This window comes from Dermacentor albipictus, chromosome 2 (genome assembly GCF_038994185.2).
Source record: "Dermacentor albipictus isolate Rhodes 1998 colony chromosome 2, USDA_Dalb.pri_finalv2, whole genome shotgun sequence".
NCBI classification, from domain to species: Eukaryota; Metazoa; Arthropoda; class Arachnida; order Ixodida; family Ixodidae; genus Dermacentor; species Dermacentor albipictus.
The window spans coordinates 135,017,024-135,043,174 of record NC_091822.1 but is presented as its reverse complement, the minus strand read 5'-3'; the positions used below and the strand labels follow the sequence as shown (position 1 = coordinate 135,043,174).

Here is a 26,151-nt window from a genome sequence, read left to right as displayed (position 1 = left end):
ACATTAGGTTATTGCTTGCCGAAGACATTAAATAAATTCAAGATTTCTTATTCAAGATCATGCTGTGTTAAATATGTTCAGTTAAATCTCACTTTTGGAAATTTGTCTTCTGTGCATATCATGTTTTCTTATTAGACACCGACGTTGAAATGTATTTTTCTTTCATTGCCATGCTGCTTTAGTGAACCGGGGACGTGGGGTCAGTCAAGCTGTTTTTAATGCAGCTTTTTTTCCCTCGTTCCAACCACTTATGTGAAACTGCATAAATGTGGTAAATAAATGAACTTGAACTTGAACTTGAACCACCTTTGTGTGAAGACACAGGCAGCAACATCAAAACTGGGTACAAGAAAGCTATTATGCTAAATTATTTAGGACGCTCTGAAGCTTGAAAGATGCGAATCTTCTTTCTAGAATTTATATCTTGGGCAAAGCTCGTCTCATGGAAAACATGAGTCATCGAAAATATCATGTTAGTACACCATTTAATCATATTTAAGCCGTGGCATGGAAATATATTACACTGCCTTGCAACAACACATAGCGAAAATAACCCTTGCTAAGCGGATGTTTTTTCAGCAGTTCGCAAGCTTTGAACTTCTGAAGTCCTTGAAGCGCTTTCTTCGTGCAATCTTGGCGCCTTCGCGCTTAACTCGTTGTTGGTCATGGCACTCCAGTTGGCCACGAACCCTTCTCTTTTTGTCTGTCGATATTGGCTGAATGTTTATTGATTATTAATATCTACGTCTCCAAAAATACCACAAACAGAAAGAAGACGATTTCCTGCAGTTGTTCACGGATGCTGACTACGAATGGGAAAGTGCCGAAGACAGGAAAGAGAAGAGGGAGAAAAGCGGCCAGAAAAGGAGTAAGTGTTTGCAACCGCAATTGTTGGATGGCCGCAGCTTCATAAAAAAATATTGTTCTTACATAGTTAAATACAAATTAATAATAAATATTTTGAATTTTGAATCTAAAGAAGAGGCGCTGTCAGGATAGCAACGTTGTGAAACGGGCATACTTAAGAAGCACTAGTGGCGAAGTCATTTAGTATAATTTCTCCATTAGAACGCACACACACACACACACACACACACACACACACACACACACACACACACACACACAAACACACACACACGCACACGCACACGCACACGCACACGCACACACACGCACACACACACACAAACACACACACTGTACTGCGTACTGCGAAAGTAATAGGAGGAAGTGGTTTGGGAGAGACGAAAGCAACGCTGTTAGGAAAGCCCTTTTTCAGGGATGACATTGGAGGAGATAACTGGCCACGGAATACTTTTTTTCATCGGTGGTGTTGAAGGCAACACCATGGCTGTTACCATGACTGCCTACTTCCTGGCACTACACCCGCATTTCCAGGACAGGGTCATCGCCGAAATAGACAGAGTTGTCTCCGAGGTAGGTTGTTGGCGTAAAGAAAATTACGCCTATTCACGTCACAGACACACTTGTGAGTCGGTGGCAAAGGTACGACTATTATGCTTAGTTAATAGAACCCACCAATAAAATATTTAATCTTAATATACTAGTATCGTGGCAGTAAAATCACTATTTGAACAGGAAGGAATAATATGCTAACTCTATTTGGCTATGTTTAATTATCCGTTAATCAATACTTCACTCCATAAGCGAACAAAAGAAAATAAACTTTTCCAGGCACTAAAAGACCGCGTACGTAACCGGCAGTTTGACTAGTGGCGTAGAAAATACCGGTAACGGAAGTACGCACACTAAGATTAGAAGGGAAAACATTACGGAAGAAATTAAGAACTGACGTTTGCTCCTGTTGCCTCGGAAAGTGGCACTGAAAAATTGATCGTAGAAGATGTAAGCGTGCCCATGCCTTGCTATATAAGCAACCATACTATAATTTACATTAGATAGCAGCTGGTTGACAATTGACGCAAAAATATTGTTACGAAGCCAAAGCAGTCCGAGAGAGACGTTTTGCCTAAACAAGACGACGAAGATGATGGGTCTGTAAGGTGCGCATGCTATCCACCGTCTTAGTAGCTGCCATGTACCTCAGTGTAAATTCATTGGAAATAGTCATGACTCGTGTCGTTTTAAGTAACATCTTTGTGGTGGAGGTGATGATTGGTCTCTCTGCAATATTATAAACGACTGGAATAAATGATGGTACGCAGGCGGATGTTGCTAAGACGTGTGTTAAAGGCCTTTTTTATTGAATCATTTTAATATAATGTGCCATGTCAAACTAAATTTATATGTTATATTTTTTTCAGCATGGAATCACGTACGAAGCCCTGCAGCAGATGCCCTTCCTTGAAGCTTGCGTCAAAGAGGCGCTTCGACTGGAAACACATGATGCCATGTGAGCTCAATGACAACGGGAATTAAACGACGCACCAAAAGACGCACTATTTTGCAGATGCAGATGGCGGTCGCGTGTCTGATGCTCGTTAAATGCAAAAACACACGTACACCGTGTATTGGACGCACGGTAAACGAATCCAGGTGGACAAAATCTAGAGTCGCCCACTACGGCGTGCCTCATAATCATATCGTGATCTTGACACGGAAAATCTAAAGAATTTGATTCAGTTAATTTTTCATAGTTTCTAGCAAATGTTCGTGTCGAAACGTTTTTTTTTTGTTGTTGTTTTCTCGAAACTCTAGCGCGGAAATAATGATTTCGCAACTTGTTTTTCTGGATTTTCTATGCGTGGAAGTGGTGCCGTCTCGATGCACACACACACACACACACACACACACACACACACACACACACACACACACACACACACACACACACACACACACACACACACACACACACACACACACACACACACACACACACACACACACACACACACACACACACACACACACACACACACACACACACACACACACACACACACATACACAAACACAAACACACTCGCGCAAGCAATTATAACATGGCAGATGTTCTAAGTGCATTTCCTATTCCCGAAAAATTTGATTGACAAAGAATTTATCGTCTTCTTTTTTTTTGAACTTTCTATCCTGCATAGATATTTGCGTATGTGCACGGAAGAGACGACAGTGGCCGGCATACGCTTCAAGCCAGGCATGTGTGTGGACATTCCCGTGGCGGCCATTCATCACGACGCAGAATACTTCCCAGAGCCCGAGAAGTTCAATCCTGAGAGGTACAACTTTGCTCGATGTCTCGTAGTTATTTCCTTTGTGCGGTGTCGGTCAGGACGCTTTTATATGCATTCCTTTGGCAGGGCCCTATTACCAGCTGGCCCTTCTAGAAGAAGATAACTATTTAACTTTTGCGTGACGCGGTGCTGGTGACGGAATGTCTAACTGGAGCGATGGCTGTTAGGCGTACGGCGTTAGCCAATCATCATATATTGAAAGTGATATCCGTGGTACGGCTGAAAGTGATGCACCTCAGCACCTGAAATGTGGGCCACGATGTGAGCGAGAAGCTTGGCGCCTTCTGTCGGTAGTGATGCGGTCTTTGCTGCGGGACTGTGAGAGCATCGGCCTTCAATATATCGAATTTCCTCGATAACCATGTAGTTCTCAATAGGGGATATGTGAAATTTCGTAAGCAGGCTTTACCACACAGCTTACTTGTCCTAACCAAGGTGGCCGCGTTCCAGCTGATAGCCCTGTTAAACCTGAGACACGCGTTTTCAAAGCTTGGATGTTACGAGGGACGGAAAGCAGCAGGTATGGTGTCAGCAGTCCACAATTTTACACCCTAATTGTGATTCTAACCCGACGTCCGCCATCTTGGTTGGGTCAAAACTTTTTTGCGTAAATCTTCGGCAAATTTCAGCTATGTAGTAATAAACTCAAGGTTGCTGTGTAGCTTGCTAATTTGAATGTGTGAACTCATTACGGTAATAAAAGACCCTATTATAAATATCTATATTACGTCTTGAATTATTCAGCTTTATAGCACCCACTCAAAGTGTAATGCCGCAGACCACACAAATCACAATCCAGGGTAACGCGGAAGGCTTACGGTAAGATTGCGCAAGGCACGGTGATAGGGTGAGAGAGAGAGAGAGAGAAGAATACAGGAAGGCAGGGATGTTAACCAGTCAATAGTCTGGTTGGCTACCCTACACTGGGGGAAGGGAGAAGGGGAAGAGAAAAGAGAAGAGAGGGTGATAGGGGAGGGTGATAGGTGATGAGGGAAGGGGAAGAGAAGAGAGGGTGATAGGGTGGGCTTAGAAACGCGAAGGGGAGTCGTTCATAAAAGCAAAGTGTTCGATGAGTCGCTCATCGGCGAGCAGCCCAACTTGCGGCACTGCCCGTGACTCTATGGCAGTTTTGATCAGAAAAGTGTAGCGTTCACAAATCGCCTGTGGACGGGTCAAGCCTTTGTCAGATGGTGCATTGGTCATTTCTGCAGATCTTGCACTATTTCGGAGGTAGCTTATCTGCGTTTGTTTTCTTCTTTTCCAACGCGGCTGCAAGGTTTCTGCCGGAAAACAAGGACAGCGTGAGGCCATTCACCTACATGCCTTTCGGCGTTGGACCGCGCAATTGCGTCGCCATGAGGCTTGGCATGCTGCAGGCCAAGGCTTTGTTGGCTTGCATGTTTCGACGCGTGAGGCTGGAGAGGTGTCCCGAAACAATGGTAAGCAAAATAAAAAAAGACAGAGATATGTTTATAGAAAACTGGAGACGTGTGCGAGCATAGAAGTGTTGGGCAACATGCATATTTTCAATAGAAAGAAACCAAGTGGAGAGGAATGCGCTAGAAGAAGAAGGGTACAGAAAACGAAAAAAATAGCTTGATAGCTTTACTTCATCACTGAAAGATTATGTGTGTATATATATATATATATATATATATATATATATATATATATATATATATGTATAGCACCTCGGACTGACAGAAAGCACATTTCATATTTGAACAAATGCCGTTGCCACAACGGGGTACCTCCACGACATTTCTTGCGTTAAACCTATGGCTGGGCTAGCGGCGAATTGTTCTTTTGCGCCCCCTTCCCGCCTCCCCTGTGTAGCTTCCAGCGCGCCCATCGAAGTCAAAACAAGACAGACGGCCGCGAATAGCTCTGATAATTACGGCTAAGTTCGCTTGTGCTTGAAGGACTGAGGAAACTTTTGCTTCAGGATAATCGTGAGACGACGCAATTTGAGAGTGTTGCCATTTCGTGACTACTCAGAAAAGTATTTCGGCACCCTTTAAAGTGCTTTCCACGCGTGTTAAGAAGGAGCTTTGTTCGAGGGCTCCTATCTGAATACATGAAAACGAAAAAACCCTTTTTCTCCGCAGCGGCTGCACCCAATGTGATGAGATTTGTTATGTGTAAAATAATACGTTAAAAGCTATAGCGACTGTAAGGAAGCCTATGTGTGATTTTGGGTGGAAATATACTTATAAATATCCTTGAAAATTATAAATATCCAGAAACAGAAACTATCAAGTTTACAACTTCATAACTCGGCAACCAAAAAGAACATCAGAATTCCGTAAATGCATCTAATGGTACATCTAAAGCGAACAAAAAACATGTATATCACATGGCTTTCAAGACCTTCATGAACATTTTAATAAATTCACTTAAAACATAAACTGATGCGTTAAATTTGTCCACTTTAGATTATGGAAGGGCTGCAACATACAAAACTGCCGTGTCTGTTTTTGGTGCATAGTTGCGCATTTGCAAACGTTGTGCTTGTATTTTTTTAGTTAATGCATTTGTACAATTTCTCTAGATCCTGATCAATATGGCGTTTGCCATATCCACTAGAATTTGACTTTCTTTTTTACATGCATCAAAGTTTTATTCAAATTGGTCCAAGGAATGCGTCATGAAAGTGTTTCGGCCTTCTATATGTATTTCAATGGGCAGAATCATAGTTCCCCCCTTCGTTTTGTAGAAATCCTGGTTGTCAATGTTAATTCAGGGCACCGCTCTACAACGTCTTTCGTAGCCCGTGACTTCGTTTAAGATGCATGCATCCAATATTTACATTTTATTAACAATTAAATAGTACACCACAATGTCTGCAGCACCGCAGATTACTAACTTTTGCGTTAGGACATGCACAAAAGCTTGGGGTAAAATTCTGCTGGTGTTGCCTGTCCGCAATACGCTTTTGGGAGGGCTACAAGGCGTGCCAAAGATCCTCGAAGCATTCAGTACTGCTGTAAGCTAGAGATTGTTGTCGTAGAATCTTGTGGCTCATCGAAAAAGAAAGATGTAGGGAATGTGTGCGCAACGATCTGGGTCAAATTTTTCTTTCCTCTTTCATGCAGGTACCCCTCAAGTATAAACCTTGCCTGTTTCTTCACAGCCCCAACGGCCCTGTTTTTCTGCGACCAATTCCACGACGCACCACTACAAATAAGTTCACCGACTCAATTTAACACAAAACATGGAAAGAACATTGCATTCAGGCCTAACAGGAAGTACTTTTCCTGCAACGCAGATGCTTGTGGCGCCCTGTATTCGCCTACGTAAGCTTACAAAATTGTCTCCGCAATGCGCCCCAGACGCACGTGTTTACTGCAAACAAGCAAACTACGCCAGGGCGAATTGTTGCTACGAAGGAGAACTGTCATCGTTCCATACTCTTTAGTTATCTTGTCCCACATCAAATGTTACGCCCCATATTCTGTTCTGTCTCTGAGTTTATAATTTTATACCCGGTGATTTTAATACGTGAGATATTCTAACCGTGCTTCTTCTTTCTCGCCGGATCGGTGGTGTAGGGGTAGAGAATTTGCCTTGTATCTGAGAAGTAGCGGACTCGAATTCCGGTGCTGCCAGAAACCCAGCGGATTTTTTTCTAATGGGTGGGGATATACCACGACTTGGCGTTCCGTTGTCTATATAAGGGTTCTCATTTCGAAAGGGGCCCCTTGTGAGATTTGCGAAACTTTCTGGGTACCCCTTGTCTCCACCGTAGCTTTAGTGAAATAGTCGAGCATGCACCGCATCCGTGGCAGTACGACGACTGCTGCCGCTCGGGTACCTACTGGTGAGATGGGCACACATACACTCCAGCCCTGATTCTCGGCAACTTCGAAAGTTCCAGGCATTTGGAAGGACAATCACTTATTGGGAAGTTCGCAGAATGAGACTGCCGGACTCCTTCTAGAGTCCTGGTGTTTTGTTTTGCTTTTTGCACAGCAAACAAAGTGATCTGAAGGAACCTTTCCCAAGCAGTGAACCGCTGGAAACCCGGACGCCTGGCCGGAGGGCTTCTTGCACCCGTCTCTCAAACCCGTGGGTGTCTCGTCTTGGGGATCGAACCACGCGCATGCCGAAGTCCAGCTGTGCGCCCTACGCGCTAGGAGACTGCTGCAGTAGTTGTTTCGTACACATCGAGTGGTTCCGCATTCCATGTTTCTAAGAAGCAGGTGGCATTTCCGTAACAACAAATAAAGCTCACTCTCTAACATGTTCTTGTCTCTGAGGAAAATGATAAACATTATGCTGAAAGTAGTCGGTCGTTCTTTGAGAAAGCAAACTATGCTGCTTTTCACGCTTATCGTACTCGTACCATGTATTTTAAAGCAATAAAGGCAGAAATAAGACAAACATCCAAATTTATTTTTAGTTTCTGCATGCCTCGTATTTACGCAAGGGTAATTCGACTAGTAAACGTGTTGGTAATTCAAGTGCCAAAAAGCAAAATGCACACATTTGGAAACATTTCTGCTAACTTGTTCACATTATTGCCAAAAGGGCGAGGAAAGTCAGGATTACTGTAAAGAAATCCACAGTAGCGTTTTCCGATAGCCGCACGTTATTTCAGTGGGGAACCCTGGACAATTCGCCCTTTTGGGTATGTGGCAAATTTTCGAGGCAACAACGCAAAATATCAACGTGAGTTCATTGCCTGCTCATGCAACAATGTTAATTTCAGTGCATCAGGTGCTGTGCACTTCCGAATAATGGAAATATTAACTGCTAGATTTAACAGAGAAGTGTGTCTACTAAAGAAAAATGAAGGGTGAGACCTATAAGGTAAGCGCTCTTTACTGTAATATAAATAGGGTGTTAAAATATATATACTTTCAGAAATTCAGTCGTATAGTCAATTTCTCTCTCTCCTATCTCTCTCGGGATATAGAAGAATACCAGAATTTCGGAAAACTCATTTCGCATATAACATCGAATAGAAATGTCTCTGCAGTCAATGCAACACCATACATGAGGGATAAAATAAGCACAACATGAATACGTACTCTAATAATACCCTTAATATTTACAACCGGAAGGAAGTAACTGTGCCTTAATCTGGACAGAACTGCAGGTTTAATAAATGTTTTAAGAAATGGCAACAGAAGTGAACTGAAAGGACAGGCTATATGACACCAAAGGCAGCGATTTGTTTGTTTGTTTGTTTGCCTGCCTCCGAGAATGGCTCATGCCAACTCTGGAGGCTTGGCCAAGAATTGGATAATTTCAGAAAAAGATAAAAAGAAGCGCTATTAAGAAATTTTGAGTAAGTAAGACGAATGAAGTGAGTAAAAATGTAAGAATTTGGCAAGGAAATCGTCCTGATTCAATTATATACCTCACAACCGCTGCATCAACATACCCATCATAACGTCCCAAAGAAGAGGCTTCTGACGATAGAATATCTGGAATAGTTATATTGAATACAGTACCGTGAAATTTTTCTTCTGAAGTATGTTAAATAATGGTCACAAACGGCGCCATCATTGTTTGGCTGTTGAATGGCACCTATGCTGACAACGCGTGCTCCTGGCGGTAAAGTGGTAGCGATGTGGATATGGCAAATATAGAAGAACCGCACGCAACTGTTGATCTCTGAGTTGCGCCATGTTGCACCTAGAGAGTCACGCGCATTGCTCGCTCATTACTTGCGAGTTGACAGGCGCTCTCCTGGCGTGCGTTCTTCCTGCTGCGCACCCGATTTGAGCTGTTGCAAGAGTGCCATTGCATTGCGTAGCCGCCAGGTGCTCAAATACATACTCGAACACGAGCAATTACTGTGCACTACACAACGCTAAGTAGAGGAAGGCCGAAAATGCATGTTTCGTGTCCCAGCTTTCAGAGCGGAAGTGGGCACAGCAGGCAAGTGCCACGCGGACAAGCCATCGCGCTCAAAGCATGTAAACTGCAGTTCAAGAAGCTGCACAAGCTACATCTCAACAGCGTTGTCATTTCGTCGCAATCACGATGTTGTCAACATGCCATCATCATTCCATCGTCATCCTGCCACCTCAGCCATTGTCATCGTCGTACATTGCACTGCCTTCATACACTCGTCATAGTTATGCCATCAGCTCAAGTTCGATGTATGGTTTCAAGCGCCCTACGCCGCCGTGTAGAGACGCTGTTTGGGTCAATGTTTCGACTACAATGCAGTAACTCAAGCCTTTTGTTAATGCCGTCGGGACGGATGTCTAAGCTTGGAAAAAAACCAGCAGACCAAGTTTTATTTATTCATGGGGACAGTGAAGTTCCCTATTCATTAATCGCGGGACGTTGAAGTCGACCGTGGCATTTCAGAGTTCTGAACAATAGCTGCACGCGACGATCATGTGCACACTAGGCCACACAGCATACATGCGTTGTGCGTCTGCGACGCAGGAAAGATGGCGAGTGCGGCCATTGTTGTTATATCAATATCCCTCTCGAATATCCGCTATAACAGCACGTCTCACTTCAGTAAATGCGTGGCTATGGTTGAAACCAAACGTCATCAAATCGTGTCCTCGAGAAAGCAGCTAAAAGCCGTAAACACCGACCACGTTCATATGCTCCATCGGCTCCGTGAAATTAAAACCAGCTTTTGTGACACTGGAAATGACTCTCGCTGCAAGAACTTGGTTCTTTAAGAGCTGGATACTAAAACTGCTGAATATTTTGCTCACTCACAGAAACTGGTCATTTGGCAGTATTCCGATCACTTGTATTTTAATCTAGAACCAAAACAAATTTAGCGCTCCTTTCACCTGGAGCAGTACATCTCTTGTCACAATCAGTTCATTAGTGTCAAGCTGCTCTTCAAACAAAACAAAGAATGCTGTTAATAGCCGCATACCTATATACATTATCTAAAGCATAGACGAATATATTTACAAGCAAGTGCAGAACACACGTAGTCTCCTCATCACTTTTCACTTCGGCAGAAATCATTGGTCCTCTGCGCGAAGCGCTATTCTTTGTTTTTAGATCACCGCAATGCGCTAAATAATTATGATAGCTATTGTGCTGTCATCCGCAGCCACATTAATATCAGGGTAAATTTTGAAGCAAAAGTCTGCATGAAGATCAGAGCTAACATAGGGAATGTGCTTCTGTCACTGTATTCATCAAAAGCTTGTAGTGTAACATAATTTGTAAGAGCAAATTTTAATCAATTTTGGTGCTAGTCGTATTGTTGGCGAAGGTTACTGGCTAATGACTAGGACCACTTACAAACCAAAAGCTTCATGAAGTCGACAAAATATTTATTATAATAGAGATGGGAAACCAATTAAACATGCCACTGGTGGAAAATATGTAGTTGTTACTATCTCAGATTACCTGTCCTGGAAAAGACACCACTATCATATGCATTGCAGAGGAGGCGAATGTATATAGCTCAAAGTTGCTCCTTCGAATATTGCGCTAACTACCTACTTAGTGTTAGTTCGTCTCGCATGGCAGTACGCTAATATAGCAAGGCGTCCATTCTAAAAGGACAGAATAAACAAAACTGATATACATGCTATTTAGGTGTTTTCGGTCTCGTAAAACATGTATCGATGACAGTATGCTGCCCCATGATATAATTAAAATGAATTTTCTAAAGAGAGAGAGCAAATCATAAATGAAAGGTAGGGCGTTTAAGCAGGACTGAGCTCGGTTGGCTACCCTACACTGGGGAAAGGCAAAAGGGGACGGAAATCTTAAAAGAAGAAGAGAAAGTCCACTGGTGATACCGTTCGGCCACTCAGTCCGGAACACAGACGCTGACTCAATCCTGTAGTTTTCAAATATCGCAGCAGCGCTTTTGTGGCCTTCTGTAGCTGCAATTTGCGAGGCCATGGTCGCAATATCTTGTTCAAGGTGAATGATTTTCTATCTAATTGGTTGAGAGTTGTGCAGAGATTTTGTCTTTCATTTTCAAAAGATGGGAAGTAGCACAGTAGATGTTCTATAGTTTCCTCAACACCGCAGGCATTGCAGTCGCCACTATCGGCCATTCCAATCAAAAACGTATATGCATTGGCGAATGCGACGCCCAAGCGTAAGCGGCACAGCATTGTTTCCTCATTTCGAAGAAGCGAGGGGTCGAGGGAATGCAATCGATCTTGGGTGAATTCAGACGTGTGCCACTTCTCTAATGTCATACGGTGTGCTAGCTTGCTTAGGTGTTGGGCTGCGTCGGTCCGCGATAAAGGTACAGAAACAAGGGTTAATCCTTCGTGTGCTTTCCTAGCAGCTTCGTCAGCGAGGTCTTTGCCGGAGATACCGCAATGACCAGGCAGCCACTGAAACACGACGTCGTGTCCTTTCGCGACCATGTGATGGTGCATTTCTCGTACCTCCGACACGCGTTGTTCATGGGACCCACGACGAAGAGATGACAGAAGATATTGTAAGGCCGCTTTGGAATCGCACAATATTGCTCACCGATTAGCCGGTTGGTTGTTAATGTAATCAACGGCACGTCGGAGGGCAGCAAGCTTCGAACTGGTTGATGTTGTCAAGTGAGAAATCTTGTATCGGATGCTTAGCGATCGTGATGGTATAACCACCGCGCCGATGGAGCTGGTCTGGATGGAAGAGCCATGCGTATATACGTGGTCTCGGTGAAAGTAGAAAGTGTGCAAACAATCCAGAGCTGCTTGCTTCAAGGCCAAGGTAGGCAGGTCGTTCTCCTTTCGTATCCCTGGAACCGTAAGACGCACTTAAGGTTGTTTTAAACACCACAAAGCTGAGGTTGAACGTGCTGAGGGTGTGAAGCCCGATGGTAGGGAGGCACGATGGATGCTGACCTCGTTGGAAAAGGACGCCTGTGGTCGTCGTTCTGACAGGCAGGCAAGAGAGCTTGATTGCATCCGTGAAACATGAAGAACATAGGCTCTAAGCGTGTCGGTGCTGATGTAAGCCATGATAGGATGGTCTTGAGCCATTATAATGGTTCCTGCCGTTGAGGCGCTCCGCGGAAGGCCTAGGCAAACACGTAGTGCCTGTGCTTGCACGCTCTGGAGTTCTCGAACATTTTACTTGCACGTTGTAGCAAGCTCGGGAGAGCTATAACGTAGGAATCCGATAAAAAGTGGTCGATATAGCTGTAGCATGGAATTCACTGACGATCCCCATGTTTTGCCGCCGATCAACTTGAAGACGTGAACAATAGATGTGAGCCTCTTCTTCAAGTACGAACAATTTTCTAAAGAATTTGCATAAAGTGTGCAAGGGCATTGTGCCATTGGTATCCGTATTAAATATAACTCTCCTACTTCGTTTTTGGTGTTTTGAACAGTGCACAATTAACCAAGAGCCGACTAATCAATTGGCTTTATTCAGTGACTCAAAGCCAGTCTACTGTGCTTTTTGTCACCAATTAATTGTGAGTTCTGTGACCATCTTGTTTCGAAAGGACCAGAAACGCAACGCCACGTGTCGCGAAAGGGCGCAACATCAATTTTCAGTCTCTGCTGGGTTATGGCGGTATCTCCGGCAACGATCTCGGTGACGAAGCTGATCTAAAAGGCTCATGAACAAACATCTTTTTACAGCGGAGCTGTCTTAGGCTAGTTTCCAGCGTTTCGCGATGTGCGTAGGCAAAAACGATGGCGGCGTCTATAAAGTTAAAATAGCTTAAACATAAGGCAAAATTGCATCAGCGTATATGTCCCAGCTGCGTTTGAGGCCAGCTATGTCCCGGCTATGGATGATCGGTGATGGTTTGATGCGTTGCAATCTACGCAAACAATGACAGCACGGCCGTTACGCTGTGTGCCTTACCGACGCCGGGCGTGGAAGCCTTCACGTGGAATGTGGCGACGTGTGGGCTCTACAGACTGGGGACGGAATCTTTGCCGCAACCGTATACGTTCATTCCGGAACGTCATAGAGGGACCTTGAAGACTTTATGCTCGACACATTTGGGTGGATTCTTCCGGTGCACCCCAATCCTGTCGTCATCGTGGATGACATTAACGCCGTCTCGTCGCGACGGAAATGGGTTCTTGACGTTTCAGCCTTCAATGTTGCACCAAAACCAATGTTTCCATGACGCGCCATTGGTCGTGCATAGTCATAATGTTCGCTAAGAACATTTCCAATGCTGTCACAGAGCCCATGGCATCTATTATAGCTACCATAAAGCCATAGTTGCTGTGGTCACGAGATAAGCGTAAATACAAATAAGCATACCAACGTGCGCATTTGTCTAATATTGTGTTGTTTTTCTATTCCACTTCATTTTATTTATAGTTATACACAGCTTCGCTGATTATCCACCTTCACAGAGTGGAGTGGCTTTGAAGCAATTTACAGATTTTTATACGTTTATTGAGAACTCCATCAAGCCAGCATATAAGCAAGCTTGCACATGATTCGACTCCACAGATGGCACGCACTTGACTGTGTTCATCGTCGTCTGCATTCACTGTTCCCTTTTATCCAACTACGAGAGTAGACACATTTTTTTGCCCCTTAGGTATGGACGCAGCAATCACCAACGAGTACTCGTTCTTGACTTGAATGACAGATAGCACCGAGTGTTTGGCCTGAGGCGAAGAAGAGACGGCAGGATACCTTCTGCGCTACTGCCCATATTTAGAAAATGTAAAGCTTGCCGTCTTCACCGCTCTTAATCAGCTAGAGTGAAGACATTTCTTGTTGGAGGTTTTCGGTCCATCATTCTCGCCTATCACAGCTGCAGAAAGTCAAAACAAGGGTGCTGAGATTGCTGAAGGCGACAGGACTGCGCATTCGTCTGCGACAAGCCGTGCTTAGAATTATCACTATGTCGACGACTTTAGTGCGCATGAGCTATTGACCATTATATTCGTAATGTTTTCTCTTAGTTTTCCTTCCCTACGTGCAGACTAGCTAACCGGGTTCAGTACTTGTTAACTTTTCTTCCTTTCTTTTATATTGTTGCTCACTCTATCTCATATTTCTTCCTTCTCAATTTTCCAAACGGTGCTAAACATGATTTTTTAGGCATCGTCTTTCATCTACGCGTCATGATTCGTGCTATAGAAACATTTATTTGGTTACTTTCACGTTTATGATTCTACTGCTAAACAAACAATGTCATACTGGATATTACAATATTACATAAAGGTATAATTGTGGAAATTATCGCAACTTAAGTTATACGTGTCGTCCAACGCTGTATCGGCCTTCGAGCTAAATGTATAGATAACCAAAACAAATAAAAATGATTAATACGACGTTTGCCAGACGCGAAATTATATTTAAAGGCCCTGCAGACTCGTTTCCCCAAAACTGTATTTGCTTCTTGTGTGACTCATACAGTACTGATTGGTTAGTTATAAATCCGTAGTACGAAGCAGGAGTGACTAAGTGCTCGTAGTGAACGGCTAATGGTGGGTAGTCCCTATGCCAAAATAAATGTTTTGGACAGCTAGCTGTTTAAAGTTTATACGAGCTCAGTCCAGGTCAGTGCCAAATGGACTGCAATATCATTTGAAAAGAAGTTGGCCAACAGAATTATCTTGCTCTATTGTTCGTCGCAACTTACACAGACATCTGTGAAAACCTAACTAGCCACATGTGATTACAGTTACTGATCTCCAAGCAACAAAATCGGAGGCAATAAAGCTTTGACAGAAGAAAAAGCAAGTAGCACAGTAGTGTCGCATAGTTGTCTTTACCCTGTGCTCTCAAGACAGATATACTGCCAAGCTTACCGAATTTCGATCGAAGAAAAGTCCCTCGAAGACATGACCGTACAAGCTCTGCAGACTTCTACGTGGACGTTTACAAACTCCTCAAGGCGCACAGATTTCGACCAAGAATTGGAGAGGCTTCGGGTGCTCCGCTAGTGGGCTGAAAGACAGTATAGGCGTATTAAGTCAATTTATGACCTGAGGGAAACCCGACGCATTCAGAAGAAATTTCAACATCAGATGAACAAACTTCAGGGCCAATGATGCAGGAGCTTCCGCGCATTACTGGACCCTCGCAAGCCGTTATCACCCGTGTTGAGAACTCTTCAGGGTCTTCGCTCACCTCCACAACAACGTCGTCCCTTCACAGCGACGGCTCTACGTCAAAGTCGTCCAGAGCTTCAGGTCGCGGGAGAATTTTGTGCGAAAATTAATGGCGATTTCATTCTGCTGGCTGACTTACTACTACATGACGTTCTTATCGCGAGGGATCAAAGTATGGATGTGTCTTTTTCGGTGGAATAACTGCAAGCGGCCTTGGCAGCGTGCCCGCGATCGTCATCACTCGATCCCGATGGAGTACCCTACGCTGCCTTAAGACACCTAGTTGAAGAGCACAACGTTCTCTTCTGGATAGATTCAACCAATCTTCCAATCTTGACGGGATGAAATAGACCCCGACAGTTGGAAGTGTAGCCGACTGGTGCCTCTACTGAAGCCTAGGAAGTCTCCGCTGGACCTTACATCGCACCAGCCGATTGAACTTGCGAGTTGCACCGTAAGATCATGGAGAGGATGTTGCTGACATGTATGGAATGGTACCTCGAATACTATAACATTTACTCTGAGGCCATGTCTAGTTTTCGACGTGGATGGTCTTCAGCAGACAGCGTTTTTGATGTCGTGACCTTCGTGCAGTAACAAGCTATGAAGCGCCTCTCTGTGGCACTATTCTTAAATGTAAAAGGTGCCTACGGCAACGTAATCCATGAAGCCATTCTCCAAGCTTTTGAGGCTGCAAAACTTGAAGGCCACGTCTTTAGGTGGATTTGGAATCTCTGTCGCACACCTGTGTTTGTTCTTAGAGAGGATGGCGCGACAAGCAAATATACATCCAGTTGTGGTATCCTACAAGACGGAGTGTTGAGCTGCACTCTTTTCAATCTCGATCCAGTGGAGCTTGCCAAAACGCTACCACAGAAGGCTAATGTCTCACTCTACACTTACAATATTTGCATCAGGGCGTCCGACGTGACAAGGCCACAAGTACATGCCAGAATACAGAAAGCGGCAACTCTGACAGCAGCATACCTTCGCCGACAAGGTCTCACAATTTTTACAGAAAATGTGCACTAGTGGCATTTACACGAAAAGCAATGTATTTCCACCCGGTTTGTATCGAGGGCTAGTCCATGGCGTACAAGAAAGCTCACAGGTTCTTAGGCGTTATTGTGCATCGTGACCTCACCTGAAGTTCATATGTCTCATTAAATGAAGAAAAATCCCATTTTTATTGTGAATCTGTTCACATTCGTAGCTGGAAAATCATGGGGACCGTCTGAGCCCTCCATGTTGCAGCTATACAGGGTACTTTTTCTCGGATTTTCCGGATACAGTCTTCCTGTTTTGTCCAACGCATACAAGAATAATCTCCTTGCAATGTAGAGCATTCAAGCCCACGCACTTCGGACATGTCTTGGCATCCCGAGGTGTTCTTCGACAGCTGCAACAATTGTCATTGCACAGGAGCACCCGATGACCACTCACATTTTCGTGTGAATCGTTAAGAGTGCACATTCGACCCTTTTCTCGGCTACCATCCTACCATTTCGTCGATATGCCAGTGCGAAGACCAAAGGCTATATTCTGTGGTATTGTGACGAGACGCTATGACTCGATACCCTCTGGCTTCATGCCTGTGGAAAGCCTAACATCGACATTGTCGTGTCTCCGACAAATTCACGTACGCCACTCAATTCCTGGGACTGCTAAGAAGGCAGATTTCTCACTGCTTGCCTTGAAGCAGTTGTCTGTGTTTCTCCTCAACGAGTCTTATTTTGACTGCATACATATTTACACGGACGGTTCTACGAATTCAAACAGCTCTACCGGAGCAGTAGTTGTTCCACGAGACGCCGTCTCTTTGCAGATTAAATATACGCTCAATACAACGTTTGGTGAGCGTTCGGCTCACCAAAAAACATCAGCGGGGTCGTATACAACTTTCAAGAACTGATGCTGCGCGACAACTTCAGTCATTTGCTCGCTACACCACACGTCTCACCAACTCACGCTTGCACTCTCTCGACCCTAACTTGCGACTTCGCCTGCCACTTGGACTATCCCATGGCGAAACAACTTTAGTGTGTCGTACGTGGTCTGGCATAGCATTTGCAAATTCATATTCCTTCCTGGCAGGAATGTCCAACAGTGCGGCGTACAGTTTTTGCGGGTGCGATGAGACTCCTGAGCACCTTCCGTGTCACTGCCCATGCTTTGACACTCAACGACGTACTTTTCAAGTGAAACTCAACCTGCTAGACAATACAGCGGTCTCAGAAGAAAAAATATTTGGACCATGGCCTATGCGTTATTGAATGCAAAAGGCCACAAAAACCTTTCTGTATTTCTTGAAGGACACTGGATTGAAGGAATGTTTGTGACAGTGGAGATTCCACTGCGACTCACTAAGTGACTATTATTTTTCTTTTCTCTCCTTGTCTGTTCTTCCATTTTCCCGCTTCCCAAGTGTAGAGTAGCCAACCGGACACGTCCTTGGTTAACCTCCTGGCATTTCACCCCCTCTCTCTCTATGTAAAGATAAACTTTTGTGAAGCGACAAATTAGTGCCATAAAAAGAAATACAATGTATAATGCGGTCTTTTTTTATCATTCTATGCAATATGCCACGTCATGCATTATTTATGTTTATGCTCGGGATAATTTACAAGTTACTTCCAAATACCAACAGCAGTTCATGAGAATACAGAGTGTCAGACATCGACGCAGTGACGTCATGAGGACGAAGGCAATGTTTGATGAATGGAGATGTATACAGAGACTGCTGCAGACGATTTTACGATATGCACTGCCGTGGAATTGGTTTCTTCAGCACAAATCATGTATAATAGGCATCATTGATACATTGCGGGGCATTGAGGATGCAGGCTCATCTGGTCGCAGGAAGAAAACATATTTTGTTTCGGAGGCAGCTGCAGTCTAAAACTGCGACAAGACACAGCGTCGTGTGAATGATTGTATCGTGCGTACAAATAGTGGGGCATGTCCCTTGCGTGTCAGGACACTCTTATATGTTATTTTATACGGATTAACCATACGTTACGCAGTTACACCCCTCACAAAGAGGGATCTTTACGTATCATCGACTTTTTGAAAGCTTGACATTTTTAACACCCGTGTTTATTTCGTTTTTTTTGTATAAGGAGTGTGAGTGAGAAAAAAAAGTAAGTATACTTGCTTGCGCAGACTGCACTGTTTTCTTTCCAAGCAAAGTTACCATACACCGCACAACTTATCGCCAGATGTTTTAAATTTTTTTTTCTATCCATCCGTTCTTGCGGTCACTGTGCTCTTATTATATTCCGCGTTGTGGTTGAAGCCGAGTAGCTATGGCGGCTCAGGGCCGTATCTCTTTCACCATTTATTTTTACTTCCATTTCTCGAGACGCGCTGCTTTCTTAACGTCCTGCCAAGGTCGTATCGCACAACAGACTTCCCGGCGCTATGCGGCGAAGAGGAGAAAGAGAGAGAGAAGGTCATGGTCTCACAGTTTCCCTCCGCGTCAAAGCCGTCACCCTCTCTCGTTTCCTCGGCCTCTTGCCAAAAACGCTCAGACGTGCACATATGTAGCGGTGGCTTTTAACACAGCTCTTGTAAGCAACCAGAGACGGACGCTTAAGAGGAGCCCGATGTGTTCGTTGACTACGCTATAGTTTGAAAGCTGTGAGAAAGTGTGTGCCACTAACGCTTAGAGGCAACTTCAGCGTTGCACCTACAAACGAGAACTTGTGTGCTTAGAGTCTTCGGAGACATATATAACCATGCTTACCACGTTCGTCGCGTTCTTCGCGCTGGCGGCGACGCTTCTGTTTTGGTACGTACAATTTCATTGTGCTCTTCGTCCTTAAAATCCCTGATCCTCAGCCGCATTGCTCAGGGACACATTTCAGTTTTTCGTGTTTTTTTGTAAGACGTTGACGCGCGATGGCGTCTGAGCCTATGATGCAGGGTGCAAGAAATCAAATGAAATGTATTGTTAGAATATACGAGCACCTTATCACTTTACAAACGCGTTCATCTAGCTCAAATTTAAGAAATTAATTAATCCAGTTCGAATACTTGTGTCGCATTGCCAAAATAACCACTTGTTAGAATGTCTTGCGTTATCAATGGCATTAGACTTAGAGGGGTATCAGTGACGACGCGTACGTGTCCGAGGGGGCGTGCTTCTCTTTGGGTGTGAGATAGTCACTTATGCTCAGTCGCTGCAAAGACGGCTATTCTCGGAGCTAGACGGGAACTGTTTCCCGCGCTCATGATATCTCGTCTGCAACCGCTCGGACAAGGATAAGAAGCCCTCTAAGCTGATTAGGCTTGAAAGTTTCCGGTAGGCTCTCATGTTTTTACGATACGATAGTGATTTTTCAGAGCGGCATTCAAGGCTCTTTCTAAGACAACTTCTCAAAATATTATTTATTTCGTGCGCGTAGTTGCTACACGCATGTTAAATATAATATCGCTACGAACACGATTATTTAAAACGTCAGACAGTCTTCCTTCATTCGCTGAATGCAACGTACCACCGCAACGTTGCGCGGTGGTACGTTGGCGGGCTTGGTTCTAGTTTCTTTGTCTTAGTGGTGTCCCGCGTACTCCTGATCAGAAAGATCTGGACGAGAGATGTCTGATTGTTCTCTGGTATCTTACCGTGTGTGCTGCGAGAGCAATTCAGTACCCAGATTTATCGATGATGAAGACACAAGTGAAAGAGGCATATGTTAAAACGAGGACCATAGCAAATTGCATGTGGGTGCTATTGAGACGTGTTTTGTGGTTATAGATGCCTTTTGTTAGCGTGATAAACAAACGCCACATTAATTGCACCATAAACAGTGTGGAAAGCACGGCTTTCGCTGGGGAAAAACGTTATTTAAGTAGCATATTATGAACCTCCACAGGTTTTCTCTCTTCAAAAGTACAGCACATGTGGCGCAGGGTCAAGCTTCAATTTTGCATAGTTGCAAAATAGAAACGTATAACTGAAGCACTTACGCCGTCACTAGCCCAGCAGATGCCACTAGAGGGAACAAGTTTCTTGAATTTGTTGGTGAAAAATTCGTCCCACTCTGAAAGGTGCCTCTAAACCTAATACAATTGAATGTCTTGCGCACGTTAAAGATCGTTTTGTGTTATTTCCAAGGTACACATTAGGTGGTATTGTCACCCACATATGTGTCAGTAGCACGACATTTCTGTTACTTTCTTCATTACTGAGCTCGTCTTATCACTTTACCGACCAAAAATTAACGCCACGCCATCAAATTAAGCACAATATCTGTCGTTCAAGTACCACTGTTCTCGACGTGTAGTTCAAAACGCGGAACCGTCAACGGTAATTTGAAGAGGAGTTATGATGGAGGCGCGCACCTTGTACCAACAGTCTGGCCTTGACAAGGTATACATGAGTACGGCCCGCAAAAAGTGCGGGAGACTTGCCAGAGCAGGTGCCGCCGGTCTCTGACGGTGGAGCAACAACAACGTCTGCGAGATCGCAGCTCAAGGCCGGACTGCATGGATGCTACAGCCACCTCCGTATGTGGGAAGGACGAGGGGAAAAATTACTCTTTCAACTTTCCGCGGCGTTACCAGCCTGTCGCGGCGTCAAAATAACCGACGCCGTCTTGGTTGCGTTGCGTCGCCAAACATTCGTTCAGCCACATTCTTGCGCGTCGTTTCGTTCACGATTCAGGCGCCGTGGTGGCAGAGAGGTCGATTCGGGGCATCGCAAACTTAAGCGGTGTGGCAGAAGACAGTGACATGAGACAGTACTGAAGGGTTTTTTTCTTTCATTACAGATGAGATTGTGTTCTATTGCTGCAGTGTTTGTTACCTCCTGTAGGTAGCGTTTAATCAACTTTCCCTGCATCAGTCCCCGTATAGAGCGTATGTGCCACGTGTGGAGGCCAGAAGAAGGTATACAGATTTAACAGAGGCATCAGGTGGAGAATTTGGAAGCATGTGCTTTCTGCTGCTTCATTTCCCCTCTATACGACCTAATGCAGTATGTATGACGAAACGTACTCAAAAAACATACTGAGTGATCTGAAAAATGAATGAACAATACATGACGTAGCATAACATATTCTAGCACCACGTTGAAAAACAAAAGAAAATAAAGTTCACACATGCATACACTACTTCCGCACAGCTGAAAAAGCATAGTATATTGTCACGTGGTAGTAAAGTACTAGGCTTTACTAGTACTAGGCTTTACTAGGCCTTGTCTAGGCTTTACTAGGCTTCCCTAGTAAAGCCTAGACAAGGCCATGTTCCGAAAAATAGTCTCTACGGAGGCTATAATTTCCGTTGCTCTAAACTTGGCGCAAAGTTATTGTCTCTGCTGCGCATAAAGTAGACGAGTACATGCTAGATGTCCTCATGTGGTTCACCATAATATTTCACCGCCATATTTTATGTAGGACGCGGTTGGTGAAGGCCGCGCCTAGTCTACGCTGATATAACGATGTTTGCATGTCTCTCTGGTAGCTGACAGAAAATCGGTAAGTTAGTTTAGCATCTGGTGTATACAGAATAAACATTTTCGATGGCCACAGCAAGAACGAGAACAATAAACTGTGAAATACCACAGGAACATTTGTGGCATTTTGCGGACACCCTGATGAAGTGTCCTACCGTTGGCCGGTGACGTAACAAGTACCCGTAGGATGAACAACATACCAGAATTTATTACGTGCGATGCGCGTGAAACATGTAAAAAAATTATGTTACTCCGCAAAGCAGTGATCTAACTTATAGGGTTTGAATGTTTGTACTTGTACGCTGAGTGAATAATTTAAATCGCTTCATTAAGCTTCCCAGGTACGGGGATAACATTGTTACGTTGTAGTGACAGTTAAGACTCAGAAACACTGCCAAAAGTGTGAGTTCAAATCGAAGTTTTTATTGGGAGAATTATGTTTCACAGGAAAGCAATGCGCAAATCTTGTTCACAGCGGTAATTCGATGACATAGTCACCTGAAAAATTATAGAAATTTATAAGTGCCAATACATGGTGGAGTAAAACAAAATTCGAGATAAGACACCGACAGAATAAGGGGGGAATGCAGGGTAACCAGAACGGGAAACTTGGTGTGCTACCCTACACAGGGAAACGGGAGTTCAGAAGGTAAAGAGATAAGAAAGCATAGACAGAGAGAAACAGGAAGCAAATACACACAACAACAGTTGATGATTCGCTATCACCGCGGACTATCACAGCACGGTATAACTTGTAGCACAACGAACGCCAAGTGAGGCTGCACACAGCCACTGAAATGGAGATAAGGTTAGCAAAATTGGAATGTCATGCGATAGTGGGATTTCTTAACGCCATGCTTAAGTGTAGTGCTAGAAGTGCACGAGCAAAGGGTGGTACAAAGACGTAATTTGATGCAAAGAAATTCAAATAAGTAAAATGGAGTCTGCAGAAATGCTAAATCTAGAAGTTATGGCATAATTATACTAATCATAGAACTGTAAGTTGGAGTAGCTTAACGCGCTGCTTTCAGCGCAGTGGTAATTCCTAGAATTTATCGCAAGAGCCCTTCGCATGGAAGTCAACAGACGTCCTGAAGCTGCCCTCATGTTATTGTCGTGCCCCTGTAATCATACCCCCATCGTGATGACAGTCGAGAAGCCGTCATCATGCTAACATTGCCGTCGAATTCATTGTGACCGCCTTGTTGTTGTCGTGTTGTTAACCCCGCTGAAATTCTATGGACGCTAAATTATTTACACATAAAGGTGTGTGTGTGTGTGTGGATGTGGATAGGGGATGGGGTGTGTGGGTATGTCCTGTCTTGAAAAAACGCCATTTTTTCGGCTTCTTTGGAGTGTGGCCGTTGTAGAGCGTCATACTTTTGATGTGTCTGCTGTTCTATGTTGGCAGTCATCACCATCGTCATCATCATCACCACATTATTATTATCAGCCTAACGCACGTGCAGTGCAGAATGAAGGCTTCTTCCAGCGACCTCCAATTAGCTCCGTCTTGGGCAGCTCACTCTATAACATGAATTAATGGAAAAAAATTATTGAGGCTTATCGTAACGTGCACTAGGACGTAGTGGGCCCCTTCCACGTCGGCACAGAAAGGCCTAGCCTCTCCGCCACGTCACGGGCCCGTTGGACTGCCCATAGTTGGGACTCAAAATCGGGAGTGCCTGGGGCAGCCTCCCACTTTGCCGACGTAACGACTTCATCGCCGAGTAACGCGGGGCACCGCCAGAGCATGGGTTCTGAGTTGGCAAATTCTAAGCAAAGCGCGGAAGTGTTTGATGTTTCGATTTCGGGATAGAACTGGTGTAAGAGTGCGGGGCTAGGGTATAACCCGACTTGCAATAGTCCTTCAATGCCTGAAGCCTGTTCAATTTACTTGCGCCTCCCCAGGCAAAGGCACTTTGTTAGTTCGTTGTAGGAGGCAGGGGGATTCCGATTGTCCGGAACTTCAGTGCCACGCCACTCTGGTGCAGAAACAGTCTCGATCTCCATCGGGTGAACTCCAAGCTCCCTCAGGATGTCTCTCCCAGCACTACGCGGCCAATGATTCTTCGCGCAGTTATGTGGGCCAACCCATTGAGGTTGGACGGGCCGCCCTTGATCTGTCCCATGTGAGCGGTGAGCCAGACAATCATGTGTGGCTTGATTTCTTTGTCCCATAGGATCCGCTAGACCGTTTTCGAGACGGTATCCTTGGTGAATGCTCGGACCGCCAATCTTGAGTCCCTGCATATGGTCGTTCTCCCGTCATCCAGCAGGGCCAACGCTGTTGCGTCCTGTTCCGCAACCTTGGCCGCCGTCGGCCGAACCATCGAGGAGTTTGTGATTTTCGCTTCTTGATCGACACTGACTGTAGCGAACGCCTTTCCGTCGGGGTACCGGTCTGCATTGAGCAAACAGGAACTCCGGGCGCGTGCACCGGCCTCTTTCAGGAGGACTTTAGCCCTAGCCCGTCGTCTGCCCACGTTATACTTGGGGTGGATATGCCGAGGCATGGTAGGAACGGTAATGCGCTCTCTCTATTCTCGAGGTGTGCTGCAGAAACAGTCTCGATCTCCATCGGGTGAACTCCAAGCTCCCTCAGGATGTCTCTCCCGGCACTCGTGGTTGACATTCTGGTAAATTACTCCCTCTCTTGTGACTCCGCTATATCTTCTAAGGTGTTGTGCACACCGAGGCGGAGTAGTGGCTTCAAGCTCGTGTACACGGGATGCCAATGGACTCTCTCGACCGCTTTTCTGATCAACGCGTTCAGATTGTCCCGTTCCTACCTCTGCCAGTTGTGCATGTTATAAACGCAGGTAAAGTGACCCATCACAAAGGCGTGAACCAACCGGACGAAGTTGTCCTCGCTCATTCCTTGCTGCCGGTTGGTAACCCTTCTTATCAACCTGATGGCATTGTCCGTTTTCTTGGTGAGCTTCAGTACCGTGTTGTGATTGGAGCCGTTCGATTCGATCGTCATACCCCGAAACCGGAGAGTGCCCTAACTAACATTTTTTACCAACACTAACATTTTTTACCAAACTAGCAACATCCTTCAATTTTTACATCATCCACAAAGTAGAAATAAAAAACTTGGAGAACGCTTAAGCTTCGCCTTCAAGAGTGGAACGCGATAGCGTTATCACACCCCGTTCGCATCGCCCACTCATTCGCTCGGCATGCTGTTGAGTCACACAAAGACGAAACGTGCGCCTGAGCAAGCGGAACGAACCAAGGAACTCGGTGTCTCAGAGAGAGAAACGATCTACGCGCGCCAAACGTCGTGATCGGCACGGACAGCCGGGCCGCGAGGCGCTATGAAATCGGACGCGATCATGGGGCTGACGCCTCGATGGGATCGTCCTCTATCTCGCTTGGGAGCACCACGCAGACGCATGACTCCTCGCCAGCAGCACGGCACACTTCGCATGGGACGCTTTCCCACCAGACGCGCTACGGCACAGCGATCACGTCAGAGGCATCCCGCATCGGACGCTGCACCTAGGAATCGCGCTGTGAGTGGAGAGAGGAGCCGCGTCGCCTAAACACGAGGGTTCGAGTGACGCACGCTAGAAGTTGGTAAGGGAGAGAGCGAGAAAACTTATTAAACGCAAGGGTATTGGGGCATCCTCGCACCGGTCCCCGCACGGCTCCAATGCGCTCAAACGAGACGAAGGGGGGAAGCGGTCGAGCGGCGCGCCACCTGTCGCGGCAGCGCCGTACATTGCGAGGTGGGGGTCTTCTGTGTTTGCCGCAAGATGGCTCTGCGCGTGCGCCAAGCGCAGAAGAAATGTAGCGGAAACGTACTTCGCCACGCGTTTAACTGCGACTTCTGTAATTTACATGCTCATAATTACCGATATACACCACAGTATAAGTTTCTACGGCACGTTTCTAAGGCAACACCGCATTCACTAGAGGCGCTTTCGTCCCACTTTGAACCATCGAACTCATGGCTGAGTGGTAGCGTCTCCGTCTCACACACCAGATACCCTGGTTCGATTGCACCCAGCCCATGTTGCAAGTTGTTTTTATTTATGAATTGCGTTCCGTCATTTTCGCTCACGGCCAACGCCGCCGACACCAACATCACCGGTTTTTCTGCGACACGAGATCCTTAACTCTGTCGCGTTAAAATGATGACACGGCCTTGCGGCAGAACGCCGCTCTTTCATTTGCCTCCCTCACGCCTAGACGTTCCAGTCTTTCTCCGAGTGACGTAACCCAGACTTAACAGCCAAAGCGAAATGGTTCCAGAGCGAACTGTTATTGAATGCGGCCCCTGGTAGAGGCTGCAAATGCAAATGCTAGGCTGCGTAATGACGCTACGCAGTTATTCAGGTTTTTCTCAAATTTTATGTTCCGCAAATTTTTGTGGTTGACTGTACATAAAGCAAAACGCAAGGTACATACAAAAGAAAAAGGAAGCGAAGGGCAATTGAACAATCGTGAAACTGTGACACAACCACGC

At 45.2% G+C, this 26,151-nt stretch overlaps 1 protein-coding gene across 1 annotated transcript in view; it reads left to right on the top strand.

Annotated features, from left to right (window-relative positions):
- Positions 1 to 26,151, top strand: part of LOC135918041 (cytochrome P450 3A41-like) — an 82,392-nt gene that overhangs the window by 25,570 nt on the left and 30,671 nt on the right. Inside the window, exons 8-13 of the mRNA XM_065451711.2 lie at positions 769 to 868; positions 1,283 to 1,440; positions 2,289 to 2,377; positions 3,066 to 3,203; positions 4,495 to 4,657; positions 18,889 to 19,010. Of these exons, the coding sequence (XP_065307783.2) occupies positions 769 to 868; positions 1,283 to 1,440; positions 2,289 to 2,377; positions 3,066 to 3,203; positions 4,495 to 4,657; positions 18,889 to 19,010 (770 nt within the window). The remainder of the gene's footprint in view (positions 1 to 768; positions 869 to 1,282; positions 1,441 to 2,288; positions 2,378 to 3,065; positions 3,204 to 4,494; positions 4,658 to 18,888; positions 19,011 to 26,151) is intronic.